The following is a 13,806-nucleotide window of genomic DNA, read 5'->3' as shown; positions in this document are numbered from 1 at the left end:
AAATTTTAGATATCTGCTTCATTTCGTGACACAGCCTTGTTTGAGATATTTACATCATCTCTTGATATGATCAAACAGGTAATTTTAGTTATTTTATTTTCTAAATCTGGTTTGCATGTTGTAATAAAAATAATAATAGTATGATTACAACAACAACAAAAAAATAACAGCAACAACAATAACAACAACAACAACAACAACAACAACAAAAACAAAAACAACAACAACAACAACAACAAAAATAACAACAAAAATAACAGCAACAACATTAATAACAACAATAAAAACAATAATAACAACAATAATAACAACAACAACAACAACAACAACAACATTAACAACAACAACAATAACAACAACAACAATAACAATAATAATGATTATAACAAGATAATAAAAAAAAAAAACCAAAAAAAGGTTTAACATAAATGACAAAAAAAAAAAGTTTTACATTAAAGAAAAAAAAAACTTAACAATAAAGCTTTTTTTCAAGAGTTGATCATTTGAATTTCTGAAAATTTTATTTTTTCATTATTAAATTTTGTAGGTATTGAACAAAAAGATTGATTTTCAAGACCAATCACAGGTAAAATAGTTGTTTAATAATAATTTGCAACTCTGTACAATTTTTGTCAATTAAATGAATGGTTTGTGCTAATAGAAAAAATTTTCTTGGACAAATTCATATAGAAATATCTTATGTGCTAGCTACATCAATACATATCTATTTATTCAACCATAAAATTGAAAAAAATGACAAAGTTATTTATAATTTTACAAGATTAGGTTCGGTGTCACTTGTATAGTTAAAACTAGTCATTGAAGTGACACCTTAATAAAATAAACAAATAAAGCAAAAAAAAAGAAAAAATAGATAGTGACCAAAATAAAATAAAACAAAAGAGCAATAATATTTAAAAAAGCAAAACAAATAACACAAAAAAGAAAAAAAGTGAATAAACTGATATGAGAGATAACGAATGAATGAGATAACACAATGTTTGGCGATCAGAAGGATGATAGAAAATAAAAAAGAAGGCAAAAGTATATTTTTAAATATTATGATGAGACAAAAAATAAGAAATAACTTGAATAATAGCAACAAACATAAAAAGCAACAATAATAAAAATAATTAGCAACAAAACCACAAAAAAAAAAAAAAAAATACACGTCAACATAAACAATACACAAATGTACACGCCAATATAAATGATGCACAAAATTACACAGCTGTATAAACAAAACATAGAAATACATGTCAATATAAAAAATACACAAAAATACACAACATAAACAATGCACAAAAGTACACGATGGTAAAAACAATCCAAACAACCTAAATTAATAAAACTTAAAACATGTTATTAAAAAATAACATGTTTTAAGTTTTATTAACTTATTAAAAACTTATTATTACTTTTAATATCTTATTAAAGTTTTTTATTTTCGAATTTATCACAAACGTTTTTACTTGTTTAACTTTGCATTTAGTTATTCTGTTTATTTAATGTTTTTTCTTCAATTTTTATTCTTTAATATTTTATTGTTTTCACTTTATTTTTTTATATTTCAAATCTTCTATTTTAAACAATTTTTATTTGTTTTTTTTCTCTTTTATCTATTTTTTATCTTTTCACCGTTAAAAAATGTTTCCTCCATTTGAAATGTCATTGCAAAGTGAAAATCAGTTTCAGAAAATCACATCAGAAAATCAATTTTTGCAACCTACAAGGGAAAGTATTTCCCTTATTTATAGCTTTCCTTGTTTCTTCTAAAATAGTTAAAATTTTATTAGTATAAATAAATTTTTAATTACATTCAATAAGAAATGATGGTGTGTATGCTCATTTTTTTTTTTATCTCACATCAACCTAAAACACTACTATTATTTATTTATAGTTTTTATTTATTTAGACTACTTTTTATTTGTGCTAATTATTTATTTATGCTATTTATTTGTTTATGCTTTTTATTTCCTTTCGAAAGAAAAAGTTGAAAAATTATTTTGCTGATAAAAGAAATTAAAATAATAAAAAATTAAAAAATGATAAAATGAAAAAAATTGTTATTTTTGTAAAATTTTCTGTGCCCAATTTCAAATTAACTTCGCTTCCAACAAAGCTGCAAGCAACCACTAATTAGAGTTGGAAGTTACTGGAAGAGAAAAGATGAAGATTGTAGAGCAAGATAACGATTTTACAGACGACTTAAAGGATTGCAGTTTATATGAATCAGGAAAGCAAGACGAAGGAAGCGATTTCCAAAGAACTGATGTTTGAGGAAAAAAACTAGAGGAATAAGAGTTTTTGGAGCACTTAGGAACAGTCACAGAAAATTAAGAAAAGTCACAAAAATTAAGTACAATATTGGTTTTCAGGTTTTTTTTGGTCTTTAGTGCAATGATATTTTATACTTCAAAACTTTTCTTTCAATTCCCACGATGATCAACAAAAAAACTCACATTATGAGTAGGATTTTTTTAATTAAATAAACGTTTGTTTAAAGTATCGATTCACTCAAACATAACATATCACCTAAACAACATATTAAAATTATAAAATATTATTATTACATAACCAAAATTTTTTACCAAAGTGTTAGTGCAAAAAGTCATAATAGAAATTATTATTGTGGATAGTTCGCATCCTGCTGACATCATTTTGATAAAAAATTCACCAACGTCTATAACAAAGACAAGTTAAGATTGGTTTTTTGGAGTTTTAGAGTTAAGAAAGGCTTGTAACCACAATTAAAGTAGCCTCCTTGACTGTAGTGGCCTTCTCGGCTTTGAGGAGGTGCATTAACATTGAAAAAAAAAGATACATTCAATGGATGTGACTTTGCAGAATGACAAATCAAACAAGAATAAGTTTTGGTCAATGGAACTAGAGATGATAGCTACTTTAAGCAGTGACCATGATAGTATTTGTAAAAACAAGAAAGAGATACAGCTTTACAACTGTGGAGAGAGGCTTAAGCTTGGCAGATAAAGCAGATTCAACTACTCTTACAATACGTTTTTGGACTTTGTCTAAAAGATAAAGAGCATGACCAAAAGAACCAGCCCAAATATGACAAAAGTATTTCATGCAGGGATGAATAAAAGATTTGAATGTGTAGAGAATAGAACCAGGAGTAAGATAATGGCAAGCATAATAAAGGAGAAACAACATTAGCAGATGTTAATTTTGCAATTGATTGTATATATGGTTTCCATTAGAGATCAGAAGTAAACCATTATAGATCAGAAGTAAATCCAAGAAGACATAAAGAAGAGGACTCACTGAGAGTATTGTCATTCATTAATATAGAAATGCGTACAATGTTGTGATAGTTGTTTGCGGTAAATAACTGAGCAAGCTTCAATCTGTTACAGAAGTAAGATCAGATTCAATATCGCTTATTCTAAGCAATTAAAAAAAGAAGACTTTATGTCAAAACAGGAGAATAAAGTTGAGTCATCAGCAAATAGAGCCGCTTTACATGTAAGGTTGTCAGAAAGATCATTAATGTAGATAAAAAATAAAACCATAGGAGGAGGATAGAACCTTGAGGTACCCAGGTGTTACTGTAAATGAGGAAGAGTGTTAATCTTTGAGTGTTGGATGACTTTTATAAAGTGATTAGAAGTAATTGATTTGGTAATCTCAAAAAATTTCCCAGATAAACCTTTTAAAGTAAGCTTATAGCAAAGACCAGCTTGCCAACTCTATCGAAAGCTTTAGATATATCAAAAGCAATAGTTCTTGTCTCACTGCCTTCATGCATGATTCTTTCGATCTCAGCAAGTCAGCGAGAGGAGATAACAAATATAATATCATTAAATCCAGTTGAGTTCTACTGGATTTAATGATGTTATATGTGTTTAAAAATATAAATGAGATCAGTAAATTTTTGAAATGACCTTCATGAACTTAAATTTGCTGTTCTTAGATGTGCTGACCATAGAGTTTAGTGAGACCATGTAAGTACCATAAGCTCTTTCTATGTTGCTTTTTAAAGCATGGTCATAGTTATGTGTCTTTTTAATGTATTTTGGTCTTCAAATTTTTCAATCTTTTTCTTCGAGATCATGGACTTCTTTTTAAGATTAAGACTTCTTTTTACATTTCTTGTGACTAGTTTTATAGTCTTTTATTTTATTTTTAAGGCTCACAAATTTTGATATAGCTGGAAGTAGCAACCTATAGTTCTAGTCTATAATTTCTATATTTCTACAACCATGTCTATAGTTCTGGAACTATTATGATAAAAATTTTTAAAAGCTCTAAATACTAGATACTAAATACTAGAAAAACCACACATTCCAAATTTAAAAAAAATACTTAAATTCCCTTAACTTCTTCCAGTTGTTCAGCTGTTCAATTTTTTATTTGCCTTACACTAATTTCCTTCAAAGCCACTACCCATTTTGAAAAATCCTGTAATATAGAATCAACTTTTGCTTTTCTAGATGCCTTTCTTGCAATACTAACATGTTTCATACTTAAGGCAAATATTTCCACTCTCTGACAATACTCTCCTTTAAGCAAAGTTAACCTTGGTTAAATTGCTTGTAAAAAATGTGATTTTGATTGTTCATTATAATTCACAGCATCTACTAAACACAAAAATGTGGCACAACAATGTATAAACAAAGCATATGTTGCAATATCTTTGATTCTTTTCTTCAGAACAGAAATTTCATCAGACAATGTGCTTGCATCATAATATGACTGGCCATAAAAATGTTCTACCGTGATACTGAAGTTATGTTAAGAAGACTTTAAGTTTAATAAAAATGGTTTTAGCCTTTGCAATGTAGTTCTATAAACTAACAAACCTTTCAACTAAATCTTAATCAAATGATGAAATATGTTGAAAATACAAAAATTTTTTTTGTTCTTATGTCTAATGTAGAATCTGTTATAACATCAAAATACTTTGCATTGTTCACTTCTAAACATATTTTTGCTTAAAGTTAAGATGTATTGTATCATTCTGAATATCTGAACTGATAAGAGGTGTTGCAGTCACCTTCATTAACAAGCTACTCTAACAGGTTGTCATATTATGTATCAAGTCTTATAAGTTCAAGAAAATTACTTTGATGGAAAGCCAATCCTTCTTTTCTTAAAACAATACTCTATTTATAATAGAGTACCTCTTTATTTTTCATTATTTAACTCTACTCTGAGGCACAAGCTTTACCAAAATCATTTGGCATAAGCGTGGGTCTGTTGGGTAGCTTTCTTGCAGATTAATAATGGGGTTATTCCATATCAAATCACCTAATAGCCCTTGGGTTTCTACCCATTACCACATACTCATTATACCAATGGTTAAATTTTATACCATTTATTACCAATATATAGAACCTCTGATTTGCTTCAGGTTTTGACTACCCATAGGTTTTATGACAAACACACAGCCCTGAAAATGTATGTAAAAATATACATCTGAGCCATAATCATGTCATAAGAAAGAGTCAAGTAAAATTTTTTAAAAATTTTTCTGGATTTATGTTGAAAATAATCATGTTAGTCTCTATGTTAGCATGTGTTTTTGAGTCTTTAAAATAAACGCCACAATCTACAGACTTTATAATTTAATCAAAAGTGTTAAATGCTAAAGAAATCTAAAATTTCTTTATTTCTTCAAACTAAAGAACTTTTTTATTTTTTATTATAGATTACTAAAGAATTTGTTTAGTTACTTATTATTATATAAAAGTTTTTTTCATCATAAATTACTAAAGAATTTCTTTAGTTATTTCATTTTCAAAATTTCGTAAAGTTCGCATTAAAAATATAAGTAAAATATTTCAGATATTTTAAGCTCGTCTATTGCTATAAATTATTTTTTGTGTTATATTTTTTGTCATTAAATGATTATTATCCTTATTAAAATTCTGTTAAAAAAATTATTTTGCATTGTTTAACTTAATAAAAGTTTAATCAACAGCATTTATTTGCTAAACTATTCATTGGGTACAAATATTCTCGAAATTCTTATTAAATCATGTGAGAATATATTTAATGAAATTTATTCTGTAAAACATGTATTGCTTTTATTTTATTTTTAAAATTGAACAATTCTTGCTAAAGATTGCAAAAATGTGTCGCTTTATTGAGTCAATTTTAAAATTGAAATCGTTTAATGAAAAACTTTTTATTGTCAATTATGGTAGTTTTTTGATTTGTAACAGGTTTTAATGTAAAATGCATGCCAAATACAACATAAATTTGGAAATATTAAATATATGTTTTTTAATGCGCGGTGCAACACTTTGACAATTTTAATCGCCATCTGGGGGATCAACATTTTTTTTATATATTGATTAAATTTAAGAGTGTATCATAAAAATCTTAATTTTATTTGATTTTCACGCTTTATAAAAAAAATATTCTTTTGTTTAGCATTCCTCTAAAATTTATAGGAAAGTCATACAATTGATGATAAACGCTTATAAATGCTTTAATATGAACACAACATGTTTTGGGACTTTAGGATTCCTTTAAACATGCTCATCAAAAAATAAAAAAAGCAAAACGATTATATGACAATATTTTTTGGGGAATTTTCAATAATTCTCTATTTTCTACAGTTCTTTTCAATATGATGCAAAATATGCATATGGCGCAAAACTTAAAAATAAAAAAGAGTTACATCACCGTAAAACTGAGTAAATAAGACATTAGAGTGAATTGAGACATTTGCAAATTAAAAAAAAATTATAACCTTTTCAAATGGTGGTAATTATTTGTATTTTTTTTCCTTCATTTTTAAATAAAAGAAGCAGGCTGGTTTTGTAAAATTTTAATTTGCAGAAACAAGGGTGGTTAAAATCTTTAGCAGAAACAGAAACTGAAGGAAAAATCTGGATCTCTAGATTATCATAATTTTCAAATTCAGAAAGAAAAATTAAACTATGCAACAATTAGTTTTTTTATTTTAAAATTTCAAAACTTTTTTTTGATCTTGTATGTATGTATGTATGTATGTATGTATGTATGTATGTATGTATGTATGTATGTATGTATGTATGTATGTATGTATGTATGTATGTATGTATGTATGTATGTATGTATGTATGTATGTATGTATGTAGGTATGTACGTATGTATGTATGTATGTATGTATGTATGTATGTATGTATGTATGTATGTATGTATGTATGTATGTATGTATGTATGTATGTATGTATGTATGTATGTATGTATGTATGTATGTATGTATGTATGTATGTATGTATGTGTGTGTGTATCTATGTGTGTATGTATGTGTTTGCGTATGTATGTATATATGTATGTATGTATGTATGTATGTATGTATGTATGTATGTATGTATGTATGTATGTATGTATGTATGTATGTATGTATGTATGTATGTATGTATGTATGTATGTATGTATGTATGTATGTATGTATGTATGTATGTATGTGTGTATGTATGTGTTTGCGTATGTATGTATATATGTATGTATGTATGTATGTATATATGTATGTATGTATGTATGTATGTATGTATGTATGTATGTATGTATGTATGTATGTATGTATGTATGTATGTATGTATGTATGTATGTATGTATGTATGTATGTATGTATGTATATATGTATGTATGTATGTATGTATGTATGTATGTATGTATGTATGTATGTGTGTATGTATGTATGTATGTGTGTAGGGAAGTGTGTGCGGTTGCATGCCTTGTACGTTTATGCTTAAAGTAATTTTTTTGGACAATTTCACCAGGTTTTTATATAGTAAGCATTTTAAGAATTTGTGGCAAAATAAAGCAATAAGAAATTCGAGAATAAAACAGCAACACTTAAAGAAAAGAACCGAATACCCTGCGAAATAGAAAAATCTAAATAAATAAGCTAAAAAATTTAATGATAAAAAAAGAAAATTGTTGTCAAAAGAATAATATACCTAAATATTTTGCTCTTTTTGTTTACTTATTTTTAGGCGTTTATTATTTTCCACTACTTAAATTGATACAAGTCAAGGAAAAAAGTAGATAAGAATATAACACAAATAATAATTTTTCATATACAATTTTTTCGCGATTTTTTTCAGTCAGTATATAAAAGAAATACTTTATAAATTTTGCAAGAAACACGGACAATTTTTAAATATGTTTTTCAAATGTCTTTGCTAAACATTACTGTTTTTATCAATGAACAGTAAAGCAAGAAAACTAATAGCTAATTAACTTTTTAAATAAAATTTTCACGAGCCTATTTAAAATTTATGTATGAATGTATGTATGTATGTATGTATGTATGTATGTATGTATGTATGTATGTATGTATGTATGTATGTATGTATGTATGTATGTATGTATGTATGTTTGTTTTCTTTAAAACAAATTTACTCTCAATAAGGGTGCAAGCAAACCAAAAAGTGATAATTGGTTTGGGCAGCTATCGTGGTATTATTAGTAGAAAAGAAAAAATAATGCAGCCTGATGATAGGATAGAGGGTCAAGTATTGCACTTGAAACAGGTCCAATAACATTTGTAATGCATTTTAAAATTGTGTCTAAAAAAGGGTTGGCCATAATAGAAGAACCATCCCAAATATGAAAGCGGTATTCTATAAAAAGGAGAATAAGAGTTTACAGAGCATGAAATCAGAAGCAAAAGTGAAACTTAATAAAAAAAGTACTTTAAATGTTCACTAAGTTGTTTTTATCATACTTTTGAATTCTTTTATGGATCACAACACACATGACAACAACACACAAACCAAGAATTTTCTATACCTTATTCCTTTTTAGTGTTAAATTTTTTTTATAGGTATCGCTATTAGGATTTCTTCTGCAGCTAGTTCGGGTTTGTTTAATGTACGATTTTATTGGCACTTCTTTTGATGAATCAACAGATGATTTTGGAACTGTTCATGTTCCTTCTACTTGGAAGCAAAGTAAGTTTTTTATAAGAGAATATTTGACAATTTAATTTTTTTTTATTTTAAATTATATTTTATAAACAAATACAAAATTATAATTTAAATTAGAAATAACACCAAAAACAACAACAACAAAAAAGGAAACAAGTTAAATAATAGTGAATTTAAAGAATATAATAGGAAATAATTTTGGTTTATGTATTCATTAGTTGTTGCTTTACATTAAAAAAAAAGTTTTAATTCACTCCCAACAAAGCTGCAAGCAACCACTATTAAGTTGGGAGTTACTAGAAAACAATGAATGGAGTTAAAGAGCAAGTAAACCAAAGCCTATTGACTTCGCGAAACTCCTGTTAATTGATCAAAATTGCATTCTGGGATGACCTGCTGGACCACAATAGGAACACAAATAGTTTTTATTTAAAAATAAATAAACTTTGTTGCTAAATATCTCAATTTTGTAACATTAAGAAAATTTTGTTAAGATTACCATCATATTTCAATAAAAATGAAATAACTGGAAAAAAACTTTTTGTTAAACAGAAAAAGTTTTGTAGAACATGAAGTTGTGGTAATTTTTTTAGAACATAAAAGTGTTTCATTATACATAAAAGTTATTAGCATTATACATTAATAAAAGTTATTAACATTTTACATTAATAAAAGTTAATAATATTATTCATTATAACATAAAAGTCTGATTACAAGAGTTAAATTGAAAAAATAATATCATAATATATCAAAGGGCAATACATAAAATATTTTTGAAGTTGCAATTTGACTTATTGGGTGGGTTTATGTTCCTGTTTAAAAATTTTATGAAATAAAAAATTCTTGTAATAACAAAAAACAGAACAATTTTTATCCAAATAAAGCACATGTTCTTCATGTTGATTGTGCAAAAACTGAAAATGACATTTTTTAAAAATTTTATTGATGAGAATCATGGCCAGTCCATCTCTTTCAAGATGTTTATTAATAAATTTCATAAAAGTTGTTTCCATTTCACAAACTAGTGACATAAAAGCTGATGTGTTGTCAGCTGAACTAAGAAAGAGTTCATCTGCACACCTATGACATAACTTAACCTTTTGAATAAGCCATCCAGCCATGTGTAAAAGGGCTTGATCCTTTGGTTGCATTAAAATTTTTCCAGTAAACATATAAAATGATCCTGGATGAAAATAAGATATTCCTTTAGGTATGTTATTTTCTGTTTCCACAATTAGTGGTTGTTTGATTACAACACTTCATAAAGTCATTTAGATTGAAAGCTGTCTCAAAATTTGAATCCTTTATACAGTTGCTATTGGATTTGTTTTCTTCTATAGATAAAAGTAATAAAGTTTCTGTAGGCAGCTTAAAATTGTCTAACATTTGTACAGTCATTCCAACCATCTTTGCTTCGAATAACGGGAAAAAAGTTCTCTATGCAGTCCTGATTAAAACGAGAAGTACAAACAAGCTGAAAACTTTCAGAAAATACCTCTCTATGTAAGGTTAGAACACTATTGTGACACATAAACCCCAATGACATTATATATTTGCTTAACTTCTAACATTACAAAATCCTATTTCTCAATCCAATACTTTAACAAATCTTGCTGTTGGTAATACAATTAACGGAAAAAATTTTTTATGAGCAGCAATGCAGAATAATGCATAGCAATCTGATAACTAAAAATCTATAATGCAGAAGCAATCTGATAACTAAAAATTTGAGTGGCAACTTTGACCTTCATAGATAAAAGAGGATCAGGGTCTCATTGTCTATCTGTTAGTTTTGGTGCTAGAGGCACAGAGTTTATTTTGTCTAAATTGTACAGAGACTGGACGTGTTGCTAAGAAACAATTTCACCATTAATATCATTGTTATGTCTTTGTAAATTGTTTCTGAACTTTTTACTAAATGCGGAGGATCAAAAATAACATGAATATTTTTATCGTTGGAAAGATTAGGAAAGTATGGTAAATTTTTGGAAAATTTAAGCAAAGTAAGGCACCTATATTAGTATATAGATCCTTGATCACAAACTACACATCTAATGTGTAAACCAGTTTCTTGAACCTTAGAAATGGTTTCATGTAGTAAAGAAGCCAAGTCAGCTATTGATACTGTTAAATTATTATAAAGATAAGCTATTGGTTGTTTCTATTCATTTGCCAAGCCCCTAGCCATTATTACAAGACCTTGATTTAAAAGTTTTCTATTGTTCATACCTTAAACCCTGTACTCTAAATGTTGCTTTAATGACATTTCATTCATAACAAGACTGACACTATGATCAAGCGGATTCATTGCATCAGCACGTATTTTTAATAAAGAAGACAACCGAGTAGAAAATCCTTCTTGAATATCTGAAAATACATGGGACAGAAATAATAATAAACAGGTTTGACTTGATGAACAGAATATTGTTCGTAAGACATTAAAAGTTTGAAGGCTATGAAACAGAATTCGCAAAGCCAAAACTTTGTCACAAACTGCGTTTTCCTTTATTGACTCGTTTGCTCATTTTTAAATGACTTTTAAAAAAACTAACTTGTATATGTGGTAAGTATTTCCTGGATAAATTTAAAATATGTTTTATAGACCCATCACAGTTTTTTTTGGTTTTTTGTATAGATTTTAAATGTCGAACTTGTTTATGTAGTCTAGATTTTTTGACTCACAATGTTTATAGAAACCTTTGAAGTTTGTTAAAATTTATTTTATTAGTAGACATTTTGTTTTCTAAATTACTATCTGAATAAACAGGTAAATAAACAAATTGTTTTTTGCTGGAACTGAATGATATTTAACTGGTGGTTTCCTCTTGCAATTAAGATGTGGAGGAGGATTTAGGATGTTAAAAATAATAGGAATTGCTGATTGTAACAAACGTTTTCCAGTAATACTTGTAAAATAATACCTTGTATTTTCAAAATAATTACTAATTAATTCCAAAGTATAAAGCAGCACAAAATGATGGCATTGTTATAACTAAGATCAAAATTCTTTTAGACACATACAAAAAGATCTATTTGCTACTTAATATTATAAAATTCTGAGGTCTGGCAAAACATCCCATAGTGCTTTGCGATAAAATTACAACTAGATATATGAAATTATGCTTGACCAGATAGGCTTTAAAGGAAATGGCTAGCATAAGACTGGAAAAGATGTAGGTTGTATGAGTGAGGAAAACATGATGAGAGAGTTCCAAAGGGTTGAAGTGTAGGGAAAAAAACTTTGTGAATATAAGTTTTTATAGTATGCAGGGACAGATACATTTAAAAAAAAAAAATTTGTTGAATGACATGAGACTTTGCTGAATGCTGAAGATGAGACTTTGTTGAATGGCAGTTTAAGCAAGAATGAGTTTTGTTTGGTAGAATCAGAGATGATAGCTCCTTTGAGCAGCAACCATGATAGTGTTTATCGAAAAGAGAAAGAGACACAACCTTACGACAATGGGAGAGAGGCTCAGGCTTGACAGATCAAGCAGGTCCAACTACGTTTACCATGCATTTTTGGACCTTGTTAAGAAGAATAAGAGCATTATTAAAAGAACGAGCCCAAATATGACAGCAGTATTTCATACAGGTATGAATAAGAGATTGGTGAACATGATAAAGAGAAGCAAAATGGTGAACACGATAAAGAGAAGCAACCTTAGCAGATGCTAACTTAGCAATCAATTGTATATATGGTTTCCATGAGAGGTCAGTAGTAAATGATAATCTAAGAGAACTTAAAGAAGAGAACTCAGTGAGAGGGTTACTATTCATTAAAATAGGAATGCCTACAGTATTGTGATAGTTGTTCACAGTAAATAGCTGAGTTTTGTTGTAGTTAAATTTCACAAGCCACTGCAAGCCCCAGTCTGTTTTAGAAATGAGATCAAATTCAAGATCGGCTGCCTGCTCTAAGAGATTGAAAATATACAGAAAGAAGACTGATCAGACAATAGTCGGAGGGGTCAGGATGTTCTCTGCAGTTTTTAAAATTTGAACCACAGATGCCATTTTCCAACAAGCAAGAAAACAATATTCAGTCAAGTACAAAGACAATTGTTTACAATTTAATATTTAAACGAATGAATTTGATACTTTGATCTATTTTAATTGTGCACATCAATTTTAAATACAGTTTTAAAAAGTTTAAACAGTTTTTTACTTAAATTGTCTTCTTTTATATTTATTTTCATTTTTATATTATAAATGTAAAAAAAAATTGCCTAATTAAATTTTTAACAAAATTTTTTTAACGGTTGCATGGAAAGTTTTTATATATTTAAGTTTTAAATTACTTAAAAGTATTTTAAAACTTTTTGTTTTAAAGTATTTCTAAAGTATTTAAAAAGAAGTTTTCGATAGCTTTTAAATGAGAAACTAGCTTGGCTCACCATTTTCAATAGAATAGAATGTTAGTTAAAAAAACTTTCATTACATTAAGCTATTTTAGAATTAATTTAAATAAGCAACTAAGGCATTTAAAGGGCAGAGAGAGATTAGTTCACTGCACGAGGGCAGCAACTAAGTTTATTCGGCACATTTAAATATCTAGTATATTATTTAAATAGTATATCTAGTATACTATTTAAATTAAAAAATTTGTATTTGTTTAAAAATACAAAATTAAAAAAAAATTAATCCCTGTATTTATAAATATTGTTTTTGTAAATTAAACTTTTGCATTTGTAATGAAATAGAAAAATATTGTAAAAATTTATATATTATATTCTTTTATGTTTTACGCAAATTTAACATAGATGATACATTTCTTTGCTAGATTCATTTTTGATTTTTTTGTTAGTGTTATTTTCAGTGTACTTTACCAGCAAATTTAGTTTACTGAAAGTATTTTTTATTCCTTTAATATAAAAATGTTAATAACTTATTTTAAAGTAAATTATTTATTATT

General features: G+C 27.1%; 1 protein-coding gene across 1 annotated transcript in view; it reads left to right on the top strand.

The window, feature by feature from the left end:
- LOC101235657 (exportin-7) overlaps positions 1-13,806 on the top strand; it is a 193,281-nt gene that overhangs the window by 26,211 nt on the left and 153,264 nt on the right. Inside the window, exons 7-9 of the mRNA XM_065792921.1 lie at positions 10-78; positions 548-586; positions 8,789-8,915. Of these exons, the coding sequence (XP_065648993.1) occupies positions 10-78; positions 548-586; positions 8,789-8,915 (235 nt within the window). The remainder of the gene's footprint in view (positions 1-9; positions 79-547; positions 587-8,788; positions 8,916-13,806) is intronic.

Source organism: Hydra vulgaris, chromosome 03, assembly GCF_038396675.1.
Source record: "Hydra vulgaris chromosome 03, alternate assembly HydraT2T_AEP".
In the NCBI taxonomy this organism is placed as follows: domain Eukaryota; kingdom Metazoa; phylum Cnidaria; class Hydrozoa; order Anthoathecata; family Hydridae; genus Hydra; species Hydra vulgaris.
This window is presented reverse-complemented; position numbering and strand designations above follow the sequence as displayed.